The 27,080-nt window shown below is 40.2% G+C and overlaps 1 protein-coding gene across 15 annotated transcripts in view; it reads left to right on the top strand.

The window, feature by feature from the left end:
- Trpm3 (transient receptor potential cation channel subfamily M member 3) overlaps positions 1 to 27,080 on the top strand; it is a 484,509-nt gene that overhangs the window by 310,699 nt on the left and 146,730 nt on the right. For all 15 annotated transcript variants that reach the window (XM_051200144.1, XM_051200151.1, XM_051200140.1 and 12 more), the window contains one exon: positions 7,068 to 7,191. In XM_051200144.1, the coding sequence (XP_051056101.1) occupies positions 7,068 to 7,191 (124 nt within the window). The remainder of the gene's footprint in view (positions 1 to 7,067; positions 7,192 to 27,080) is intronic.

The following is a 27,080-nucleotide window of genomic DNA, read 5'->3' as shown; positions in this document are numbered from 1 at the left end:
GGGAAGATGAACATGAGAATGACTGTGTGGGGTGTTGGCAAAGCTCCATTTTAATTAAGCTTCCATAAATCTAAACACCTCAATTTCCCAAAAGAAAGAAAGCACTGCAGCTCCTTAATTTCTCTCAAGTGGGAAAATTACTTCTCTTTGAGAAATTATAATTCTTCTTTTGTATTTTTTTTATTTTACATTATCAATCCCAGTTCCCTCTTCCTTTTTCCTTCCTCCCTCCCTCCCTCCCTCCCTCTTCCCCTCTTTCCCACCCTTACATGCACCCCCTCCACCCTCCCCTCCCATCACCCCACATGGAGGGTGATGCCATCCAGGAGAGGCCATCTAAATCTGTCAAGTCATTTGGAGTAGGGACTAGGATTTCTCTCCTGTCTCTAGGTTAAAGGAGTATCCCTCCATGGGGGATGTGCCCGCAAAGTCCTTTCGTACACAGGAATACATCCTGGTTCCACTGTATGAGGTCCCTTAGACTTCCCAGGCCTTCTAACTGAGACACATGTTCAGGGGGTCTTAGTCAATCCCATGATGGATCCCCAGCTATCAGTCTGGGGGCCCATTAGCTTCTCCTTGTTCAGGTCAGCTGTCTCTATGTGTTTCTGAAACCTGGTCTTGTTCTCCCTCTCTGCATCTTGATTCTAGTTCAGCTCAGTGTTTAGTTGTGGGTGTCTGCCTCTGTTTCCATCTGGTACTAGATGAGGGCTTCATGATGGTGGATAAGTTAGTCGTTGATCTCATTATCAGGGAAGGACATTTATGGTAGCCTTTCCACTGTTGCTCAAATTGTTAGTTGGGGTCAGTCTTGTAGGCCTCTGAACATTTCTTTAGGTTCAGTTTTCTCTTCAATCCTGTAATGGCTCCCTCTTTTTTGTCCTCTCTCTCTCTCTCTCTCTCTCTCTCTCTCTCTCTCTCTCTCTCTCTCTCTCTCTCTCTCTCTCTCTCTCTCCCTCCTGCCATCACAGGCCCTTCTACAGCAAATGCTCACATAGTCAGCCACACACCAGGCCCTTTATGAGGTGGACTCATTCAATTCATGTCTCCAAAAAACACTTTTATCACTTCCATGCTATATACATATATGAAAGGGATAAATAAGGGCTAAGTAGGCCTTAAGATCACACAGCCAGCAGTTGAGAGCCTAGTAAAGGCTGTCCATCCTATACATATGAGCCATGTCATTACTTATGGCAAAAGAGGTATAGCATTTGAAAGAAAGTGCTAGCTTTTATCAAAAATAGGAGAACAGGGAAAATAAAGGGAAGATGGGCGATCAGAGACTGCCATTCTCTATGACCGAATTCAAAGACAATTTTGGGTGTCCTTTATATACCATTTAGGCATTTGCATTGGCTTCAAATACAGGACAAAATGTCTGTTTTCTTTAGTAAACTAGAGATGCCATTGGAAATGATGTCTTTTAGTACCAAATGTGGTTATTCGCAGTTTTATTTATATAAGTAAAATTTCTCACACTGTGTCTGCAGCATCTCACAGCATCTGCAGGGGTCTCCGGAGGACCGCTCTCCTCGAAAGCTGTTAATTAACCTAAGATTAGCTCTTGGAGTTTCACTGAATTCTAGATCCTTTTTTTTTTTTAATTTTCAAATCTAAGAACAAAAATCTAACGTTGCAGATAATTACATTTATTCTGGGAGAAGAATTTCTACATGTGGGCTGGATTCCCAACATTTGAAAAAAATACTAATTGCAAAGTATGGGGCATGTTGCTGGCTATCCTGAGCCCTGGGTAAACACTGACCTATTTTAAATTACTCTGTAACTCGTCTGAAAAAAAAAAAGCTACAGATCATGCATGCAGCATTTAAATTGAACCACAAGAGTCACAGTGCAGAGATTTTTTTCCTCAGTCACAAAAACCCACTAGTTTGAGGTGTACCCAAAATAACCCTGACATAAATGGAGCCACAAATTAGTGGTTTCTATAAATAAGGGCTCTGTCATAGACCCAGTTCTAAAGCTACAGTTTCATGTAATATTACAACCATGTTTTGATGTCAAGAAGCTTTCAATCACTACTCTAGTGCCATAAAAAGAAATCTAACAAGGGGCTGACTCTAAATCCATTGATGTTCAAATATCATGGTAAAAATGGGAATAAGTAAAAAGAAATCAGAATTTCAAGAAAGCAGGTTTCTCGGGGACACTAAATGTGTATTCATGAAATAAGTTGGGGAAACAGAGTGAACCATTGTCACAAACAGGGGATAGAAACTCAGCAAAGAGGCACCCAGAGGAGAGTCTAAAGCCAGCAAAGCCTGCACGCTACCAAATGCTCTGGCAGTATCTTCTTTTACCAGACCCCACTTAGACTCATCTTCCCTAAGCCACTCAGAATACTTCCAACCTTCTCATTTTCCCATTCTCCCCCTCCTCTCTCCATCTATCTCTGTCCGTCTGTCTGTCTGTCCATTATACATATATGCATAAACACACATATATAAAGGAAAAGTTTTCTTTAATCACTGAGTTTACATATCTCCCTGTGATGCACATGATTAGGAAACTGAATAACAATGTGATAGAAGACATAGCAGAACTGGCATCATGGGACAAGAGTGAAATGAACAGACTCAGCCCAGACAATGATGTCACCAGGATATGTGACAGATCCCTCCAGCACCTTTACCAGTTTCTTCCTCTGCATAAATAGACCACCTGCCTGCCTCACATGGATTATTTTCCCATATCTCCCATGGAGTATGGTAAACCAGGAGGTTCTATGAATACAGGAAGTGTAATATAGGATTGCTCTTAAAACAATGTCATTAAACCTCTCCAGCCAAAGACATATGAGCTTCAAATGTGCTATTTCTCTGTTAAGAGGAGAAAGGGGCAACAATGGGGAGCTTTTAACAGTAGAGACACAGCACCAATAATACTTTCTTTTGATGTACTGAGAAGGATGTGGAGGAAAAAATGAAGCAGAGTTGGAGTTTAGCAAATATGACATGATGTTTCATATGGACCAAGTCACTTTTGCTTTCCCAATCATCTCTATTCCATGTGTGATGGATCTCTCCTCCATCTTCCCTGTTCCATCAGTGATGAGCCTCTCTGCTTTGTAGCTGCAACCTGTTGTTCCCATTGTATGTTTTTTCTTGCTACTTGATTGAGCCAAATAGGACTCAAAACAATAAAACTCTTGGCTGAGTCTTTAAGCTCACCTAGCTAGTGAAAGCTGTGGCTAAGTCAATCATACATCATTCTTTAATTCACAAACTGGTAGACTGGATGGAAGTGATAGACAGCTCTCTCAAACAGTTAATAACATCGGGGAATTCAGATTTCATTACAGATGGCTGGCAGCAGAGAACAAATTTTGAGTTGTTATCAAAATTAAACACCTGCTGATGAATGATTGGACCTATCAAGTGGCTAATCAGAAAAATCCCTTCTGAAGCCAATCTGATGTTGCAGAACTCTCTGGACTTACCCTCTTGGGTTGCCTGTCAAGTAGACATATGACCAGGTGTGACTGTTCAAGCCTTGAGTCTTAGGAGAATTAATTAGCACCATAAATATAAATGGGTCTCTCTCTCCTGCTGAAACACTTCTCACCACTGTAGAGACAAAGCCACAGATCTCACAAGACATGGTGGCACTTGTCTGTAATTCTAGCACTTTGAAGGTAAACGCAGGAGAATTGTGAATTTGAAGCTAGCCTGGGTATATAGCAAGACTGTATGTCAAAAACTAAATAAACTCTAGCATAGTCTCCAAAGGCCTCCATGATCTTGTGATGGCTAACACTCTCTGTACCTCATCTTTTTATTTTGTTCTACACAATAGTTTTTAGTTATTGTTAACAACTTTACCTTGTAGGGGAAGAAAGGATTTGGGGAGTCACAGTTTTGCGTAGTTGAATGTATAAATAATTGGTCCATTGGTGTGGTGACAGATCTTAGCAGGGATATAAAACAGAACAAAGCCATCTAACCTCCCAGCTGGGACATGAAAAACAGCCTGGATCCTTTTGAGGGTGCATTCCCAGCATTTCAAAACCTTCTGTTAAACAATGCTTCCATATTAGCTACTTTTCTGTGCTACAATAAAACACCAGGACCAAGACAACTTATAGAAGAAAAGAGTTTATTTGGGGCTTACAGTTGCAAAGTGCTAAGAGTCCATCATGGCATGGAGGAGGCATTAGACAGACAACATGGCAGCAGGAGCTGAAACTGAAAGCTCACAGCTTAAGTCACAAGCAGGAAGCAGAGAGAGCATGTAGGATGTGGCTTCTTGATATCGCAAAATCCAGCCCCAGTAACATACTTCCTCTAGCAAGCCCATGACCATTAAACCTACCCAAACAGGCACCAACTGGGGACCAACTGGCAGACAACTGAGCCTGTAAGGGACATTGTCACTCAAACCACTTCTCTGAGATGTTGCCACCTCCCACTAGCACTAAACTGAGGCCACACCTTTATCAGAGAGACCTTTAGGGGACATTTTGTATCTAAACTACAGTGCTCACAAGCTCCACCCATAATACCCTTTTCTCTGTTCTCCAAACCAAGCCTCTTCATGTCATGTTGTCTATTCTTTCCCACCCTTATCACCTTCAACCCTTTCTAGTGCTCCTTCCCTGTAGGTGTCAGGTAAAGCTCCATCTCCTCAGGTTTCTCTAGGTCACTCTCACAAGCTCCTCTACTTTCCTACACTGAGAATTGTGGATGAATGCCTAATTCATGTCTTTCTACTCCACTGGAGGCTGAGAGTGACCATACTACATATATCCATATATCCCTAGCACATACCACAGTGCCTACCACCAAGGAGACATCCATAAAAATTTTCTAAATAAGTGAATGATGGATAGGTGGGTGGATGGATAGGTGGATGGGTGGATGGATCAATGGACAGACAGATGGGTGATTTCAAGCTGATTTGATGCTAAGACTGCTGAGTCATCCATCCAGCATTACTTAATATCAAGAGAATATTTGGGATGTCCCTTCTCATCCTCATCCAAGCTCCCTTTTCTCTAATAATGTACACCATTCTTCCTGAGGGAGGAGTGAATGTGAGGTGACCCAACCTTCTGATCCTCAGACAAAGAACTTTCAGGATCCTTGGACTTACACTTTTCTCAAAGGAAGGGTACCACAGTGAGCAACCCTCTGTGCTCATGGGAACCATGCATATCCAGGGCATATCAGTCCACTGATAGAAAGGCATTCTCAAGATGCTTGGCCTGCTGGCCTATGGAAGGAAATCTCACAGCTGTCTGCTGTAGTAGCCACAGCAGTGAAGAGAGGCAATGGTGTGGAGCACAGCATTCGGTTCCTGGGATTGCTTACTGGCTGTGTGGGTCTAAGTTTTTGGCTCAGTCTGGCTAAAATCCATGCTCTCAAAATTAGAAAAAAAATCTTTTACCTATGGGGTTTCTACTGGCATCAAATGAAATAATATTCTTTCTATCTTATCTAGGAGTTGCTGATACTTCCAATCATGAAAGAAATGTGTAACTTATAAAATGTACAAATTATAGGCAGAAAATATTATTTTACCAGTGTCTTCAAGAAGAGTTTTATCCTCCTGATTTTGAACAGCTATCTCCTCAGAGCAAAACACATTTTCACGCCCTTGCCATTTGGAGGCTGACAGATGCTTTTCTCACCAGACTGCTGAGAGGAGTTAAGATGTAGTAGCTGAGACCTCGGTGTGCACTGATTGGGTGTGCTGGAGTCTGAGTGTGCACTTATTGGGTGTGCTAGAGTCTGAGTGTGCACTGATTTGGGTATGGTGGAGTCTGAATATGCACTGATTGGGCATGGTGGAGTCTGAATATGCACTGATTGGGTATGCTGGAGTCTGAGTGTGCACTGATTGGGCATGCTGAAGTAAGCAGTACTGAACTTTGGAAATGTTGCTTCCTATTGATCACACTTTAGTTCACTAGAAAAACAAAAGTAAAACCTCTTTTTAAGGTTTAAAATAAATTTTAAAATTCTTAAAGTAGTAATCTAACTCCCTTTTCCACTTGTGGGGGGGGTGCCTGTTTCTGCAGGGAATTACATGTGCACATGAGTGTCTATGTATACATGCATGTGTATGTGAAAGCCAGAAGTCAACCTGGAGTGTCACTCCTGAGGAGCTACCTAACCTTCTTCATTTTGTAGAAAGTCTCACATTGGGACCTAGAACTCACTGGTTAGCTACTTAGACAGTTAGGGACCCACAGGGATTCTTCTGTGTCTGCCTCCCCAGTACTGGGACTACAAGGTGTGTGCCATATGTGGCTTTTACAGGGGTACTAGGGATCAAACTCCAATCCTCATGTTCGTACGATACGCATTTTACTGATGTCCATATATTACATTGATGCCAAAAATTATGTTGCTTAGATGTAACTTTTCTTCCAGTAATTAGTTATAATATTACAGTTTTGGGGAAATGACACAGAAAACCCTTTCCAAAATGTACATAATGCAATTAATAAATAATTTGAAGTAAATAGCCACAAATAAAAGAATTTGAAGTAGTAGCCACTAAACTTATGGCTATGGGTAAGGAAAAATGGCGGCAAGTAACTAAGTCTACTTCCTATTTCACCCTGTGAGGTTCTGAGACATGGGTTTATTTTTAAATGCACTTCTTTGTAAATTTTCACATTCAAAACAACAGATATTGTGGAGAAAACATAGGAAGAAGTAACTTGGTTAAAAAATAAATCCTCAGTAATTGTTTGTATTTCATAATGTTCCAATGCACTGTAGAGTGACTATGATTTAAAAAAAAAATACCGCATTGGATATTTTGAAATAGCTAGAAGAGTTTTGAGTGTTATCACTGCAAAGAAATGATAAATATATAAGGTGCTAGATGTGGTAAATACCTTGATTTTATTATTCTGTAGTCCCTAATGTATTCAAATACAACCCTATCAACTATGAGCAATTATGTGTAAATAAGATAAACTATAATACACTCACACCATAAGCACAACCACACACACACACACACACACACACACACACACACACACTGTATAGTAGTTGTGTTGACCTGACTGACCTTGGTTTCCATTGCAGACTTATCAATGAATCTTTGAGGGACCAGCTCTTGGTGACAATACAGAAGACTTTCACGTACACTCGTACCCAAGCTCAGCATCTGTTCATCATCCTCATGGAATGCATGAAGAAGAAGGAACTGGTATGTCAGCCCCGTAGATGGAAGGACACTCTCCATGTTCCCAAATGTTGGCTTCAATCCTGTGTCTTTCTCTTCTCCTGACCTTGCTTTCATAGTCTTCCAGAGCTTCCACTGGCTCTAGAACTCATGGAGTTTTCACTGTTGGCTCTAATGAAGTGTGTGTGTGCAGTGTGGGTAGCCAGGTTTCCCACATATTTCCCATTTTCAGTTCATCCAAATATTTCAGATTATCTCAACCAAATGAACCAAGGAGAATATAAAATCAGTTTCCTCCTAGGAATGTTCAGTTGAGCCTCTCATAGGGGTGGGGTTCCACTTTGCTTGTAAGCTGAGAGTCACTGGATGTTTTGTGTCACTGAATCTTTAATGACATTGCATCCAAGTTAATATGTTAAATAGTACAGATATAAAATAGATGGAGTACCTCAGAAGCTCTGGAACATCTGTGTGAAGTTCCTGTAGTGCTGTCTAGATGCTGCTTAAAAGTTTCTTTGGTCAGTTTAAAGTGTCCTACAGATGTGGAATAACCAGAGACAGTCTGGCAAGGTGTAGAGAAACCATGTGAGCTAATGCTAAGGATCCGGGCAAAAAGATGAGTCTTCCTGTCTATTAACACAGGTGATCTCTACAGCTCTCCCAATAAGAGAAACAAATGGTGCATTTACCTTGCACTTGAGGAAGTTGAGACTCACTTGGTGAGTAAAGAGTGAGTAAATGAGATGCAAAACCAGTGATGGTCAGTCACTGTGGGAGGTATTTTATTCAGCAGTTGTCTCATCCAAACTGACAGAGTAAATTTCCCACTTTGGGAAGATTCCCATTAGGCTCTTAGGAAAGAAAATATTCTCAAAGGCCAACTGAGCTGGCAATGAAAGCAACCAAATGTTTAGATGAAATAACATGTTCAGTAAGCAAGGCATTCTTAGAAGACATCTGCACACCCTTGTTAGTCAAGGCTTCCAGAACTTCCAGGTTTGGGATGAGAACAGAGAAAGTGGAGGCACCTCTAATTCCTGAATATCTAATTATATGTCCAAGTGCATACCCTGCTGTCTGATATAGGGAGAATAAACAAGCAGTTAGAGCCTATGGCCATGAGACCGCCATATTTGTCCTTCCATGAGACATGAGACTGCTTCTGAGTTCCAAAAGTGTTTAGATGCCAAAGCTAATGGCTAATGAGAAACCCTCACCATGACTAGGATTTTTCAGTAGCCTTGCAATTTCCTACAAAGGCAGTTCTAGAAAACATAGGAGCCATGAGAGGTTATAAAATTAAATGATATTGGATGGACTTTGTCAGGGTGTTTTATGAGACTGTCCTGTAGGATTCTGCTGGATAATTGTCATCTCATCATAAACACTGAGGAAATGGTTGAGTGCATTTCTAGACAAAATAAATGTGTAACACTCCCAGCTCCATACTAAGGAAATTTATTCTGAGCAAGCAGTAAGTGCTCATCTCTCCACATATGAGCAGAAACATTAAGGATTCATGAAGTCGTACTTAATTTAATGATTTCCATTTCTGAGGAACAGTGTGGACAGTATTAGATGCTTTACAAATGAGGGGAACAGAGGGTAATGTTTTTTTTTTCTTTTTGTCAAAGCAGAAGAGTAAATTGGGGCATCACCTCATTTAGAGGTAAGGTGTCCACATACAGTCCAGAAGAGCCAGTTGGGAGGGTCTTGGTATAAAGCAATCCCAACTCATCAGACTGCAACATGGAATACAGAACAAAAAAGAGACTTTGAGATGAAAACACGTCTTGTTTCTTATACTTCAGCTGCCCTCTGATTGCCTTTAAAAGCTCCATGAGACATAATTCTAAGGCAAATCTAACCAATTCAGCTAAAGCTCCAGTTCTATGGCTAATGCAACATCATGCTCCTGGCCACAGCCAGTTAGCTCGCACAGTAAAGAGCAGCACTAGAGACACATGTGTAGATGACTCTGTTAGGTGAGGCAGTCCTGTACATTCTAACACATATGTAGATAGGTCCATGATGTTCTAGTAGTTGGGGCAGCCCTGTTGGCATCATCTCAGAGGAACTATACATTCTACTAGCTTCATATAGTTCTTGAAATTCATCTCCTCTGCTTACTCAAAATATGTCACCTTGTAAGAAAATAATACCTCCCCCCACCCACACCAAGAAACCCCCCCACCCACACCAGGATTGCCAGCTATTTTGCCCTCTGCTCACACATGAATTGTAAAGTTATATTGTCAAATCTGCATGCATGGACATTACTAGACGGTAACAGCAAATGTACTAACGACTCATCTCCTCATATTCAACAGAGGCCTGTCTTTGAGATACATCAAGGCTCATAAACTTGCCAATTTGTTTCCCCTTCATCGCAAAATATCCTCATCTATGCTTCTACCTTTTTTATCTGGTATCAGAGGAGGGGTTATTCTAAAATGGTTCTCCCAACACAGGCCCCATACACCCTCATATCCTACTTCCTCTGTGATCTAGCACTACGAAGGGTGCTAGCTTTTACTTTTAACAATAATCTTCTATGGGATTCCACCTTTATTCCCGCTTTGCAAAGAGCACCGTTTTCCATTCATCCTTAAACTTTTATTTCTTCTTCCCTTTTTGTCTTCTCCTTCCCTTCCCTTTCTTGTGCCTTTCACCCATTGAAGCCACACCGTGTGAAGTTTTTTTCCCTTTGTATCATTTTTTCCTTTTTGTATTATTTTTTATTTATTTATTTTATATAACCAAGTCCATTTAAATGAAAACAAACATTTATAGACAATATTTGGGAATTTGAGCCTTGCTCTTTCCAAACTACTTCCTGCTGGTAAGGAGCGCTGTCATGGGGGATTCTAAGAAAAAGAAATCCTGACTGTAGTCTGCAAGGCTGCTTTGTCCAGCTGTTTTGAATGTAGGATCACCTCGTACTCTGTTTCAGGCAGTCTGGCTTGATCAAACCACATTAGTCTGGAAGGAATCCACAGCTTTTCATTTTCTGTGGAAACAAAAATAGAAATCCTTTTCCCCAGTAACTTGTCCTTGAACTTAAATTTTGGAGTCAAAGAGGGCAGAGAGGATAAAAGGGAGAGAGCGAGGGGGGAAGGAGGGAGGGAGGGGGGACTGGGATCGACATGTAAAATAATAAGTTAAATAAAAAAATCCTTTGTACCATTTTTAAGAGAATTTAAAATCTTCTACCCTGGGAAATTGCATCAATTTCTCCTTGAAATTCTGTCAAATTTTTCCTTTATGTGTTTTGAGATTGTGTTCCTAGGCTCATAAGATTTTACAATTGGCTGTATTTCCTAGCGAATCCTTATCTGCCATTCTTCAACATCTTATTCATTCCTGACAATGTCTCTGTCTTGCATTTCAGCTCATCTGGTATCAATACAACTACATCAGCTTCTCTAACTTCACACTTCCCCAGAAATGAAAGCACCCATGCCTTTTTTCTTTCCATTTCCAATCTTTTCTTTTTTACTGTTAGGTGCATTTTGCATGATATATAGCTTTAATTTTTATTACCATTTAAATAGAGCTAATATAGTAAGCTTAGCCTGTTTGCATGTGCTGTTTGCCCTAAATAAACTTCTTCTACATTTTATTCAGTCAATGAGACAGTCTCACCTGCTGAGCCTCTTTTAAGTATTTCATATAGTGCTCCCTATTTCTTGAAAATAACTCACACCTCTTGCTGGTTTCAACAATAACCTGTTTGGATGTTATTCATAAAAGTGTGTTTCTGGCCTTAACCTCTCTCTGTCTCCACAAGCATAATTGAAACTTGTTTTGGATGCCTTGCTTGGTTTCCCATTGTTATTTCAATTTTTCAAAGTCTGGAAACATCAGTCTCTCCAATTGCCTAAAAAGCCCACTCCTCCATCTCTGTAATGCCCTATCCTTCTGCTGTCACATCCTTTCCTCAGTCCTATGAGTTTCAGCTCCTCCCTTTTTCTGCCAACACTGCCAACACCCCAGCAAGTAATTGCCAAGTTGTCTTGGTGTTCTATCATCACTGTCTCTTGTGTTTGCCTATTTTACCTGATTTCAGTAGCCTCTATTCTCACCTTCTTCACTAAGACAATGTAGCTTGTTTCTCCTGATCTTGGGAAGAAAACCTTTCTCTCTTCCTCTAAGTCTTCTGCACATGCTCCAACCTTCACCTTTTGAGAGTTTGGTTCAGATTTTGTCATCCCTTTCCTTGGCTATCTTCACTATGTCTAAACTAATGTACTTTTTATTCTGGATGCAGCTGGGCATGTCATTACCACATGATCACTTCCCTTTATCACCTTGCCTTCCATCGAGTAATTCAGGGTTCCCACATCTCCTGTTCCCTTAATCAAAACAAACCATTCTTTCTGCTGTCATTCGCACTTGTTCAAATCATATGCAGCTAAGAGCATCCAGTTGTGACATCTCATAACTGCTGAGTACAATTCCAACAGGAAAGGGCAGGGAATAGATTACAGTTGCCTTGAAGCCCGTTTCTAAGCTGCTTGTGGTGGAAGTTGGTCTGCATCATTGCCCACATTGGGTCCCTTACACAGTTTACTATGTGTACCCTCTAGCAGTCTTTGTGATAGCCTGGATTACATAGCCTGTGTTTTAAATAAGAACCGATAGCAGTGACAGGAGAGTGAGCCTATGAGGTTGATTTTAATAATTACCTATTGAGTTTACATCAGGAACAACTACATTTTGTTCATGACATTTTTTTCAAAGCATTCAAATACCGGATTTTCCCCATAAAGGCAAAATGTGACTCCATATTTATGTTAGAAGATAAAAATTAAGTAAAAGTTTAATGATTTCAAGTTCATTTACTGCTGTGTCCAAGATGACTTTCTAGAACTACTTGATTGGGAGTTATAACATGGTGGGGGGGATCTGAATTGTATTCTTATCTTGAAATCTAGAGGACTATCCAGTTTTCCCACTTCATCACATAATTTTAAGTAAAAGCTTCAAAAATTGTAGTAATTACACGACTATTATTTCTTACTCCTAACCTACAGTTTTGAGAATAATGTAGCTGACCAATGATTTAATTTGGTTTTCGGTTGTATATTGGAGAACTAGCCAGTTCTCATATGCAACAATGGTTCTAAAATCAATAACAGTGAAATGGTATTGGGTCATTTATCCAGTTTATCAAATTAAGATAGACAGGAGTGAAAATTAACCAATTTTTCCCTAAACATTATCAGATAAAAAGCATCTAAGGACTACTGTCCAACCTTGATTTAGACTGCACCTTAGTAAGTGGCTTATTAAACCAAGTTCATTGCCCAAAGTTCTGAAAGGTGGTAAATTTCAGAGCAAGGTACCAGAAGACAGGGGATCTAGTAGGGACTTTCTCATATATGGTGGCTTCTTGATGAGCCTCCACAGGATGGGAAAGGGCAAGCAAGCTTCTTCAGAACATATTTCTGAGGACACTAATCCCATTCATGAGGGTGAAGCCTCTATGACTGGATAAGTTCAAAAGCACCCCACTTGGTGATACCATCATGCCTGTGACTAAGATTCAATACACAAAATATGGAGGCCAGGTCACAAATATCAGAGCACAGCAATTATAAAGATTATCTGCTAGTAAATATGGGGAAGGGCACATTATATCTACCTTTAACTTAGAACATAACAGATACACAATCAGATAAGCTCAACTGATGGGCTAGGTCGATAGTCTACTCAGAGCAGCTGAAGCTGTAATACTTCATTAGCATCATAGACTCCCTTGGGTAGGGTGGGAAAGTAAAGCAAGGAAATAAAAAATATTCTGGTAAGAGGCAGGAAGGATGCTTAAGAGGGATGTAGCTGTGGTGTTCATGTATGAAATTCTCAAAAACTAAAGCTAAAAACAATGTGTTACTAGAGTAAATGGAAACAAGGACGTTAGATCACCATTTTGTTTCCTTTTCAGACACTTCTCTGAAATACTTGGCATTGAATTTTCTCTTAACTCTGAAACTTCTATGGGTCTAATTTAGACTCTCTATTTTCCCTTTTCTTTGCACTTCTTAAATTCACTTTTGCTTTCCATTTTCCACCCTTTCCTTCCCAGCTCCATAAGGGGATGTTTATCACAGATGGGTCCGTGATTCTTTTCCTTTTGTTTGCTATTATAACTTCTGCCGCAATAAGACCAGGTTTGAATGCACAAATACCCAGTCTCATCATCTGCATTCTACACCCTCGCTCAGACTCTCATGCTTTCTTGCACTGACCACCACTGATCCATGAAAGCCTGGTTGGTGGTCTATTATCCCTACCTATACACTGCATGGATTGGCAAATTTCCATAAAGAGTAGAGACTATTTAATGTTTTGTGAACCAGGCACACTCTATATGCTTTTGTTCTTCAACAACCCTGTAAAACTAAAGCCATTCTGAACAGAAAACCAAGCCATTAACAGAACTTCAACAGATGGAGTTGTGCTGGCTCCTTGCTATAATAATGCCAGGTTCTCCTTGCTGACATACAGAGGGAATTGTACCACTCATTTGAATATAAATGATGGTGATGCTTTCCTATAGTTCAGTCTGAAAATCCTTTCATTCTTTATGTTTCCTGACATCTTACTTGTTTTCATTTCCTAATCCCCTACATGTTTTCATTCTGTTTACCATAGTCATCACCAGATCTTCCCTTACCTCTTCCTCCTGCTTTTCTTGTTCCCCTCCTCTCCCCCTTCCTCTCTCTCATCTCTCTCTTCCTCTCTCTTTCACTCTCATACACACAAGTAAAACACATTTAATTCTTAAATCCTTTATCTTTACCTTCATTATCATATATTCATATATAATATCTATAGTTATATAGACATATATAAGAATACATATAAGTATATACATTCTTAAGATGCAAATCCACATTTTATTCATTTTTCCATTAGACTCACTCATATCTAATTGTACATAGTGCCACAGAATATACATACGCAGATATTCAGCAAATGTTTGTTTACTGGATTACTGAATGAAAACCCTCAGGTTGGGAATAATGCTTGGAATCCATGTAGTTCATAAGATCTTTGCTAACAAAAGCACGTCTCCTTGGGGAGTTGCAGATTTAGTTTCTGACCTAGATTTGACTGGGGCCATCTGTTTGAGTTTGTTCACCTGTGGACAACCATCTAATCTGGTGACAATAAGGAGCGAGCTCCAGAAGCAGGCAAACCTGAATTCCATCCTGGCTTCATCACTGCAGTGGCTTAACCAACACTGATCCTCAGGATCTCAGCTTTAAAACAGAGTGACCATAATCTCATTGGGTTCTGCAATCTGTTTTATTGCATTTTGATCCAGACCACATTTTGATTTTTTTCCAAACTTAGTAAAGCAAACATCAATCTACTAGAAGATTAAGGATTCTCTGAGTCCTCTTCAAGTCCAATATCCCCAAAAAAATGCAAAGCTAAGATATATCCAGATGTTACATGTCTTCCTGTGCTCTACAAAAGAGTCCTGGCCTCTAGGGATGATAAATCTCCCCTAGACACTAGATAAGATTTGTCTATGCCTTATAGATGTGTCTCCAGATATCCAAATGCCATCATCATCCCATGCAGTGAAAGTAACTGTTTCTGTGAGGGCAGAAGATGGTGCTGGCATTCAAGCACAAATCTCTCTGTATAGGAAAATGAGGGCAACTTTATCCTTCCTTTCATAGATTCATTAAAGTCAAGCAAGCATAATCTTTAAAGCAGTCCCCTCTCTTGGGAAATAAACTCAAATTCCCAAATGCCTATTGCTTACAAAATTAGACACATGCAAGACTCTTATATCATTAACAAGAGTGGTTAGTGTAGCCTGGAAGATTGAAGCCTCAGCATCATGTGAATATTCCCAGGAACCATCAGTACTTCCTCCCCCATATTGTTGGGAGAGTTAAGAATCGGCAAGTTTAAAGAGTGTTAGTAAAGTGTGTGGCTCCTAGGATGCATTCAGTTTATTAGTGTCATTATAGTTATTCAGTGAGTCACAATAGGGATGATTCATAATAGTGGCAAAATTACAGTTATAAAGTAGTAGCAAAATAATTTCATGGTTGGTGGTCACAACATGAGAAACTGTATTAAAGGGTCACAGCATTAGGAAGGTTGAGAACCACTGCCCTAGTCTGTTTACTCTGAAGATACACTTCCTCCAACACTCACACAAGTTCTCTGACTTCAGCAAGGGAGTGAGTCAACAGACCCTTTGCAAAGATAGGATTTACTATATAGACACCAAACCTTTTGCCTTCTCCACTGGAAACACTTCCAATGGTTTTCCCTTGCCCTCCCCACAATGTGTAATGGGATATGTCCCTCTTCACAGCCTCTTTCACTAAAATAGAACTCAAGGGGAGGGGGTTGCTGGAGAGATGGCTCAGAGGTTAAAAGCACTGTCTGCTCTTCCAGAGGTCCTGAGTTCAATTCCCAGCAACCACAGGATGGCTCACAGCCATCTGTAATGAGATCTGGTGCCCTCTTCTGGTGTGCAGATATATATATGGAGGCAGAATGTTGTATACATAATAAATAAAATCCTTAAAAAAGGGAGGGTGGTAAAAATAGGCTCACTCCCTTCTCTCCCTTGTGTTTTCTGAACAGACTGACCTCAGAGCAGAATTCCTAACAGACAGGTCAGGCCAAGCATCTTCCATGCCAAATTAGAACGCTTCTCACCTCTCTCCACTTCCAAGCTGATAGCTTTAGTGACCTGAGGGATGGATTTCTATAATGTGTTTTGATCATTTAGTCCTCTTGAAGTTTTTCCGTGCCTGTTTTGTTTTAATGTATCTCATCCCAACACATAGAAGGCTGAGGCAAGATTGCAGGTCCAGCCTGGGCTTTATAGGGAAACATTGCCTTCACCCCATGACCACCTCCTCCCCCACCCTAGAAAAACCATCTCATCACTTTTGTATGGCAATTTAGCCTTATGCACAATCATTGGCACAAAATTAGTTTTTCAAATTGTAACCACTGAAATTCCAAATTATTTCTGGTTCTCTATTTCCTCCCAGTTCTCTTAAAAATAAAGCATAGGTTCTAGAAATTTTCATCCATGAAATTCATTGAAGTTCCAAACTGGAATGTTCCAGATGCTGGACTCAATGTAGTTTCAGCTTTACCTAAGCAACACAACTAAACCCCAGGAGGTGGTAAGCTCTCATATGCCATAAAGTGACCCATAGTGTCTGCCACAGGGTCCCATGTTCCTCCTCAGCAAAAACTACCCTAGAGTAGGCAATGAAGTCCAAGACTCCTTGAAATTCAGAACACCCATGACTTCCTATCACTTGGCTACTTCACACTGTAGCTTTGTGTCTGACCCAGACACCTACGGCCTCTCCTACAGAATGCAAGCCAGTTTGTTGTGACTTCCAAACAAATCATCTAAATCAAAGCTTAACACTCTACACACAAATCCATAAAAATTGAGGGTACTTACCCACTGTCCTCAGGTGTAGCAAAATCATAGGACCCACACTATGACTCTGAGTAGCTGTTCCTGCTACCTGATGCTGGGGCAGGCTATCACTCAAGTTCCTACTCTACATCTTCTATCAAATGATTGCAGAGGAGAAAGTTCCTTAGACTAATTAATCTTAGTATGCTTGTCTAAAGAAAAATAAACAAGGTCTCACAAATAGGGAAAATCACTGACTACCCTTCAGCACATCTGTTCACAATCTTAGGCTAACAGACACCAGGCACAGAAAACTTAATTGACTACACCTTGGTCAGTCAGCCACTCAATTGATTACAACTCAATGAACAACTAATTATGTTCATACGCTATAGTACCTCCTGAAACCAGGCAAAACTCATTTGCTGTAATCATATTCATACTGATTTCATCTTTGGAGGCCTGTTCAAAAACACTCAGCTCAAGTCAATGGTCTTCTACAAGCTTTATGTAACTCCCATGACTAGACACACCCCATAAGCGTCTTATGGCCACGAGAAGAAACTTTTCATCATCCAGACAAGAGTCTTCAGTCATGGATCAAGCTTCAGACCAGTATACATAGTTTGAGAAGAAATGAGAATTTTTTTTCTTAAGACAGATAATGAACTATCCCTGAACTACTTAAATCTTATCTGAACTTCACCTTAATAACTTAAGTTCAAACACTTTCAATGAGTTAGAGAATGTTTTGAAAGCCCCTCGCTAAGTTGGGCTTCCAATATGAGAGCAGCTACCTGGCCTGTCCTGAAGAGAAATGAAGGGGGATGGGCATCTAGTGTGGGTCTTAAATAGGGTACTTTTACCTGGTGGAGGGTCGGAGGCCTAGCTAGCAGTTTGCCCTGTGTGAAGGAATCCCAACACACAAAACAGTTTATGCAGACAGATGCTGTTGATGGCAGGGTCCCTTCTGTGAAAAAAGTATTCATATTGGGAAGCTATGCTTAGTGGTTGTTGCCTGACTTAGATCTTCTACTAGGAACCAGATCTTGTGACTTTCCCACCTTACTCCATCTGGCATCCCAGGAGAAAGCATACCCAGGAACAGCTCATCTTTCTTCACACAAAAGGCACAAACTCAACACAGCACTGCAATAGAAAACTAGTTCAGGTATTTTTTTTACTTACAAATCCTGGGCAAAGTGGGTGTGATAAATTCAGAAATAGTCCTCCATCCTGTGGTGTATGGGGAGAGCAAGGCACAGAGAGAGCATGCTCAGAAACTAGCACTCTATTTAAAGGAGCAGAGGGTGGGTTAATTTGATTGCACCAGCTAATACCTGAGTGTTCCCTTTAAAGAAAGCTGGGAAAGCTGAAAACACAGTCTGTTAAGCAAGATCCTACTTCTGGGCACTGGGATGTATCAGTTAGGTGAGATGTACACCTAAAGATTGACAAGCCTGCCTTCAGTTAAATTTGTATTCCAAACACCAAATACAAGTTATAGGCTCTCGCTGCCTGTGGGACAGAAGGGCACAGCTTCTTAGAAAACATCTACTGAGGCTGGAGAGATGGGTCATTGGTGGAGAATGCATGATGCTCTTGCAGAAGCCCTGGGTTAGGTTCCCAGCACTACACAGGGTGGCTCACAATCACCTGTCACTCCATCTCACATCCACATACCCACACAGGTCATACACAGAATTAATATTTTAAGTCTTGAAAAAGTGAGAGCCAACACACTAGGAGTTGCTGATATGTTTTCAGAGGTTCTGAAACTCTTAGGCAATTGAAATATCACTGTTTTAGGAATAAAGGTGATGCAGGCCTGAGAATTGTTTGCCTACTTAAATCTCAGCTCCTCCATGAAATGCTTTTAACGCTGGCCAAATGATTTGGGAATGGGTCCTCAGGCCCTTGCTTCATCTTCCAGAAAAGTGAAGTGACAATACCTAAATCATGAGATGAGGATTAAATGAACTAACATATGCAAAGAACACAATAAGCACTCAAAAATATTTTATTGCAACTGATGGCAATGTTTTTTGTATATCACTTTATATTTAACAAACAGCATTTCAAATTATCTTATTTGACACTAAAATAAAGTTTGCTGTGATAGTATTAATAACAAATTCTCAATGATACTAAATAACAGATACACTGTCATTTCCTTAGTTTGTTACAATTAATCTTAAACCAAGACCATCTTTCTGCAAGTTACAGATTCTAACTGACAAGTACAGACAAGTTAGAGTCATTTTAAAGAACCCACTTTGTTTTCAAATTTGAGATTCATGGAAAGAAAGGGCTCCCTTGATGTTTGGCATTCTTACATGCCCTCTGCCCCCATGTTGCAGGCTAAAATTCCTTTGAAAATAATGAAAACACCATGCCCAATATTCCTATGCTCTCACAATACTTAATGAAAGAAAAAAGGGAACTTGAAGGTAATGTTGTTTAGAGCATCCCTTGTCAAGACAGCAGACAATAGTAACACCCCTTCTCCTGTGATATATTACATAGTAAATTCTTTATATATGCAAAATTATGTTGCACGCCTTGTGTCATTTGAAGCACATAACCATAAAGTCAGATTGTCTCTGTTCTTCTTCTAACCAGAAGAAGGAAATAGATTGGAAAGAGGATGGGAGAGAATGCAAATGTCACTTTGATCCCATCTCTTCATATCAGGGTCATAAGGTTCTAGCTCCTAGCTGCTAAAACTGCAGAATTGTAGTGCCTAGGGCCTCCTATATCCACAGTCATAAAAGAAATGTCAGTTGAAAAAGAAAGGAAAAGAACAAGTACTCTATTTACTGTGGAAATTAAAATATAAATATCTTTATACTTAAAAATAAAAGTAAGCATGTGGTATTACTTTGTTCCCATAAAGAAGCTGACTAAGTGGCCAGGCCTAGTGGTGCACACTTTTAAACACTGTACTCAGGAGGCAGAGGCAAACGGAGCTTTATGAGTTCGAGGCCAGCCTGGCCTACAAAGCCAGTTCCAGGACAGTTATGGAAGTTACATACAGAAATCGTGTCCCAACACACACACACACACACACACACACACACACACACACACACACACACACAGTGTTTACCTGTAACTTGTCTGAGAGATGCTAAGACACGTGTCTAACTGTACACAGTTCTGGGTAACAAAGCTAGGACATTAGGCTTCTATAAACTAGTAATATTGACAACAATAATTGTGTTGTTTTTCTAATTATAAAAATATACAGAATAAATGTAATAATTGAGAACTTTAAATAAATAGCATTATTATGTTAGTATGTTTTACTATGTATAGTTTTTACATAACTAAGGTAATTGTTTACATATATTTCCATACCTTAAGATTTTTAAACGTAACTATGTGCATGATTTTTTTCATTGCTTTAAAAATGTAATTATAATGAACAATATATTTTTCGGAAATTTGCCTAATTTTTTAGGAGCCAGAAAAATCATTATAACTTTAAGGAACAAAAGTGTCTAATATCTCAGAAAGTATCAAATATCTCAGATTGTAGGTTACCAGGAGGGAATCAAGACAACTTCTGGGAGCTAGGGCTACAGCTCAGCGGTCCTGGGCTTGGTCCCCAGCACTGACATCAGGTGGGTCACAACTGACTGTCAGTCCAGCTCCAGGGGATCTGCTGCCCTCTTTTGACCTCTGTGGGCACTGCACACATGGGATGCACAAAGGAAAGTAGGCACACACACACAAAACTAAAACTTTTTCAAAGGCACAGACATCTGGGGAGCATACTCGTAAGGGGACAGCCTTGCAGAGTTCTCACTTCCTTGTTTCTTCTCCCTATTTAAGGAAACAGAACATCAGAATGTGGTAACCTAGAGCTCTGTCCATCAGCAGAAGGAATAATGAGTTGACTTTAGCCTTTTTTGTCAAATCACTCCATGTTACATTATTTATGTTCCCTTTTTAGAGGCCATATTAAGACTTGGCTTTTATAGGTAAAGTGGCTATAGCCTTGCAGAAGGATCTGATTACCTGATGCTACCAAGCTGACAAAGTTATAGCTAGCCTAACATCAATACTATCTGAGAAGGATAAATTAAAGATGACAGGAACCCATCCATTATTCTGATTGGAGATCCTGTAAATATGTTTCTCTTAGTGGTTAATGAATAAATCACTGTGGGCCTATAAAAATGCAAGATGGGGAGACTAGGAAACAGGGAGGATTCTGGGAGGTATAGAAGAGAGGGTCAAAGTGTAGGAGGCAAGGGGCATGAGACGTCCCGACCCTCTCTCCGGTAAGCACTTAGATCTATAGAAATGAGTTAATATTTAAGACAGAGCTAGCCAATAAGAAATTCTAGTAACAGGCCAACAGTTTTATAACAAAAAAAAGAAAAGAATAAAATAGGGGCTGCAGAGATGGCTCAGCATGTGAAGTGCTCTTGGTGCAAGTTCGGAGCCAGAGAAGCCACATAAAGGTCAGGCACCAGGAATAGAAACCCTAAGAGCTGGAAAGTGTGAGGGTTGGCTGGCCAGCTCTTGTCCCCTAAACAGCCAACCCTAGGTTCAGTCCCATACCCTGCCCTTTATTTATTTTTTTTTTTTTTTTTTGAGAATTTCTTATGTGCGTATTCTGCCCTCCAAATCTTCTTGTCTTGTGTCCCTACTATTGCTTCTCAAATTCATGGCCTCTTCTTCAATTGCTATTGCTATACACACACACACACACACACACACACACACACACACACACACACACACACAGAATGTTGAGTCTATTTAGTGGTGTGTGTGTGTGTGTGTGTGTGTGTGTGTGTGTGTGTGTCTGACCACTTGGGACTAGATAACTGACCGAGAAAGCTTATCACTGGAGAAGACTAATTCTCCCTCTCAGCAGCCATTGACTGCCTCTAGCTGCTCGTATAGTGATAAGGCCTTATGAGAGTTCCTTTATTCGCATTGGTATGTCAACTGGTGTTGTCATTGTACTGATCTTGTTCAGGCAGTCATATGGTTGGGATTTCACATGTGCAGCTTCCCTGTCATATATTTAGATGACAGTATCTCCCATAAGATGTCCTGGTCCCCTGCTTTATAGTCCTCTGGCCCTCCTTACATGATGTTCCCTGAACTTTAGGTATAGGAGTTATATTCTGAAGATATCAGTTTGTGTTAGGTACTCCACATGAGAGGCCCTGCCTTTAAAAGTAAAGATGGGAGTAATGGAGAAACTTAGCTTTGACCTCTGACCTCCACATGTATATGCACAGGCCAGTTTATCCTCATATACATGGACACAAAAAAAAATTCAAATTAAAAAGTAGGTAATATAATGCCCCCTTGTTATACTAGCACTGGGGAGGTAGAAACAGGAGAATCTGAAGTTCTAGGTCATCCTTGGCTACACAATGAATTAGAGGTCAATGTTGGCTACATGAGACCCAATCCACCAAATAAATGAACAAGTATCAGGTTTTAAGAACTAACCATCCTTCTGTTTCCTGAATTCAAATGTCACTTTGTCTCCTGTGAGTACCTGGAATGTGAGTCACAGCACATAACCCTTTACACAGCCCCACAGCATCCCACATCACGCCCGCTGCAATCTTTAGACTACTCTACATGCTAGAGGATTCCATGCAGCATTCACCTGGTGCCTGAAGCCCAGTATGATTATCAATGGCATCTCTCCCATTTTCAGAAGTGTCCTAACTTAGAACACTAACTGAATGGTCACCCTGAGTGTGATCTGTGTTTTCCAGACAAGAAAACAAAGGCAGAATCCCTTCCCTGTCCTTGCACAACTGTGGGACAAATGTGGGTGTGAATATAAGCTGAATCCAGGCCAGAAAGGTCTCTCTTCAACACTACTGAACCAGGATGTAAAGTTTGCCTGCTGAAAGACAGCATGCAACTCAATTTTAAAGAAAAAATAAGTAAAAGACAGACTTCTATGTCTCTGTGCCCCCTAAAGACCTAGCACAGTGTCCCTTCATATAATTAGTGATTAATATCTGATAACAAATAAAAAGAAATTGTTGTTTCCTGTCTTCTGGCAATGTTTCTATGGGGTATCCAGTCTTCTTGTTTATAGTACTGTGGAACCTTCTCAGAATCCCCATGCGATGGGCCTACAGGGCAGACTACAGGCTCTCTAGCATTTGTATTTGTATTATACAAGAGAAACAAACATTTTTAAATAATAAAGTCTTATTCATATAATAAATATGGGTGCTGGGGATGCAGCTCAGAGGGGAAGGCACTGGCCTATCAGATCAGAAGCCCTGGGTTAGATCTGCAGGACATCCTAAAAATGGGGTGGTAGAAGCACATAGGCTATAATGTAACCCCTGTCACTCCAAAGATGAACCCTGGAGGGTCAAGACTTCAGAGTCATGCTTGACCTAAACTAGTGCTCACTGAGTTTATTCCATGTATGGGGGCATGGCTTTTTAACCTTGCAGTATATGCGAACTTTTCACAGAGGATACATTCTGATCCAAATGAACTTGCTGGTTAGTGTTCCAGTAAGAATGACAGAGATAAGAAAGTAGGAGAGGCTGCAATCATCAATTAATTCTTCCCAGACATCTTCTGATGTCAACTCTTTATTCAAATGATTTTTAGACTGCTACAATCTTAAATACATTGAACCCCAGTTTGGATCCTCCAGTCCTACCCCAACAGCCATTGCTAAACAGGAATTGTCCTTTATTCGTAGGCTGGTGTTTTCCCTCCAGTCACTAAAGCAGCAATCACTAGCCTAAAACCCCTGAACAATTCAGTCTGTAGGGAACTCCTATGAACCTTCTGAAAATAAATGCAAGATTTCATGTACATGATTTCATTGGGGGGAAATATACACATGCCTTCAATTTCCCAAGGTAGCAGTAACTCCCAGGAGTTAAGAGCTCTATGCTGCTGCATATAAGGATCAGAGGAGCCACAAATGTTCCTTAAGGGGCTGTAGAGATGGGTCCATGGTTTAGAGCACTCACTGTCTTATAAACTACAAAAGAGTTCAGTTGCTACCACCCACATCGAGTGGTTCTTCATATCTGCCAGTAAAGGGTATATCTCAGGCCTTCTCCTGACACCACACACACACACACACACACACACACACTAATTAATCAATTAATTAAAATCTTTTTATAAGGAGCCCATAAGTTCCTCGTTGCCTTTAGAGGTGCTGGACCTGGACAAATATATAATATTCTCATAGTAAGTGTGTAAATGGCACCTTTCTCATTGACTGAGTTTGCAGAGGTAATCTCTTTTGTGTGAAATAGTCAATCATGAATTTCAGAAAATCCATGATACAATGTTCTACTTACAGACTGAAACATATTTTCTCATAAAACATGCTAAATCTTTCAGCAAATTTCTTGTTTTTTATGGGGATTGGTAACAAGAAATCAAGAAATGAACAAGAAATGAAGCAAGGAAGGTACCCCATTCTGTGGGAGACAACTGACTTCAGAGAGTACTTACAATGCCACAAGTTCTCATTTACATGTGGAAACTAAGAGGTTACCGCACATAAGTACAGAGTAGAGTAACAGGTAAAGAGCCTGGGATAAGGGTAGACAACTGTTTATCAGGTCATAGAACACAGGAAATGTGAACATTCTCCATCTATCTCAGTCCTACTGGACCAGTTTCTCTCCACCCACCAGGTCCCTGCAGCCACTTATAAAATAACCACTCAGAGGTTTAACATCAGTTACAATTGTTTGGCCATTGGCTTAGGCTTCTTATTGGCCCGCTCTCTCTTAATTATTAACTCATTTCTATTAATCTGTGCACCCCACATGGCTTTGGCTTACCTAGGTGATGCCTCCTACATGGTGTCCCTTCAATCCTGCCTTCCTTCTCTCTGCCTCTTTGTTTGGATTACCTGCCTTGCTAAATTCTGACTGTATGTTGGCAAAAACATTGCTTTATTCATCAACCAATAAGAAAAACATATAGTCACAGCATATAGAAAGACATACTCCAACAGAGATGACAAGCTGCACCCCACAGATATGTATAACCACTGTGAATCAACAAAAACATATATCTATATGCTACCATATATCTCTATACACATAAATATTATTTTAAAGATAAAAGATATAAGAAAAGTCTGTGGTTTCCATTCCTCTGCAGGATTGCTCCCATGAGCCCCTTCCCACGGTCCTTTCAATGCCAGAAAAGAACTTCTCATCTTCTTTTACCACATTGACCAGTGGCCTCCACCTCCTACCCATTCACATTCCTCTTCTGTACTGCTACCCTGAGAACCTGGATCCAGTAATTATGATGTTTATTCCAATAATGAGGGAGTGGTGGCTTTTTAACCTTGCAACATATGTGAATTTTCAACAGAGGACACATTCTGATCCAAATGAACTTACTGATTAGCATTCCAAGTGACAGCAAGGTGAGAGATGCAGGTGGGAAAGGCTACAACAGGGCAAGCTGCCACACCGATTTATTCTTCCCAGACATCTCCTTCTGACCTCAACTCTTATATGCAAATTATTTCCAAATTCTAGTTTCTAAGCATATCAATAGCAGGGAGAAAGATGAATGCTTAAAATAAAACTCTGGTTACTCTTGGTTTATTTAATTTTGGGGAACTAGGATGTAGCCCAATGGTTGGTCCTTATCTAGCAAGTGTAAGGTCCTGTGTTCAATACCAGATTCACAAAAATATCAAATTAATTTTGGTTATTTAACACTTTCCCAGTGATACTGCCTTTGACTAAAGCCATAGGACTAAAGTTAGGAAACAACTGCTTCAGAATAGATATTTCTAGGCTTTTTGCCATCTTCCACTGCAATTTTTTTCTCCAAATGTGATTGAAATTTGTACTTGTACAATTATGAAGTTGTATTTGATCCAGCATTGGATGGAGTATAAGGCTGAGAGGGATTGAAAGGAACTACAAAGGCCACTTACATCTACAGGTCTTCAGTCAACCTAGGATCAGAAAACAAGATACCCATCATTTTCTCTCCCATGCTAATTAATACACATAAAACACTCCTGTAATAGAAACTCATCCACAGGGCCTCATATCACCACTAAGGCTGCTTCTTGTTCATGGTGAAGCTCAAAAAAGGAAGGCATTCTTCACATTTCAAGGTTGCAGCCATGGCCGATAGTCTTGATACTGAGCACATGTAACACTGTCCAAGTTTGTTGTCTGCTTTAATCAAATCCAAACCCTGATTAAAGCACCCCAGTGGGGGATACAGGACAAGTGTACACTGCCCAGAGGCTGCTGTTATTCCCATGGTCTTACCTTGTCTGTCCTTGGATTTATCTGCTTCACTTAGCTATGTTCTGTTATGAATAGGTTTTTTTCCTGTTGGCCTGGTCCCACAGCCGTGCCAGCCCCAAATAACACACAGAGATGCTGTATTAGATATAATTCTGTTGACCTGTTACTAGTTTCTTATCGGCTAGCTCCGTCTTAATTATTAACCTATTTATATTAATCTAAGTATTTCCACGTGGTCTTATCTTACTGGAGAGAGGGGCTGGCTTTCTTCTCTCTCCATCCTCCATCTTCAATTTCCTCCCTCTTCTTTCCTCTCTCCTCCTAGTCTCCTAGTCCCACCTATCTTGCTTCCCTATTGGCCAACAGTGCTTTATTCATTAACCAATAAGAGAAATATATTTACAGAATGGCATCTCCCATCATCTCCTCTTTTCTGTTTAAATAAAAAGAAGGGCTTTAACCTTAACATAGTAAAATGTATAACAAACAGTTATCAAATAAGAACCATAGTTAACAATGTTCAGTCCATTAACATTTAGCAAAATTTAAAGAAAACATTCTATCATCTATTCTATCTTTGTGAGTCTAAAGTCTTGTATGTAATTTATCTTTAATCCTAACTAAGGAAAACTATAACCATAACTATCTGTCTTCAACTCCTTCAAAGACTACAGAAGGATAATATATAAACTCACAGAGAGAGAGCTGCTTGCCTCTGTCTCCCGAGTGCTGGGATTAAAGGCATGTGCCACCACATGCACCTACTCTCTGTCTTTTTAAACCATTTTATTCTTTTTCTCTTCCAAGCCTATATATATTTTAAATCACACTGTAAACCTTTAGAGATTTTTCCTAATCTGAATCTGTCTTTACTATAAATCTTTATCTTTTTGTGGCCATGAGTCTTTTATCTGATAAACAACAACATCGCTAAAATGAAAGCCACAGCTGTTTTAGCCGCAGTCTATCTAAGATGGCAGCGGGCACCTCTACCACCAGAACTGAGAGCTGTGCTCACTGCCTTGGTCTATGCTACTGGCTTGGAGATGTGGTCACTGCCATTGCCAGCTCCTCCTACACACTATTCAGTTGTTAGCAGAGCTCCTTAAAAGCCTTGGGGTTTTTTTTGCTGCTGAGTCAGGAAGCCTCCCTTAAAGGAGCCGCGCAAATCTCTGTCTCTAGAAAAACAGAGTCCAACCCAGGAAAATGCTGCTACCAAG

Source organism: Phodopus roborovskii, unplaced genomic scaffold, assembly GCF_943737965.1.
Source record: "Phodopus roborovskii unplaced genomic scaffold, PHOROB, whole genome shotgun sequence".
In the NCBI taxonomy this organism is placed as follows: Eukaryota; Metazoa; Chordata; class Mammalia; order Rodentia; family Cricetidae; genus Phodopus; species Phodopus roborovskii.
This window is presented reverse-complemented; position numbering and strand designations above follow the sequence as displayed.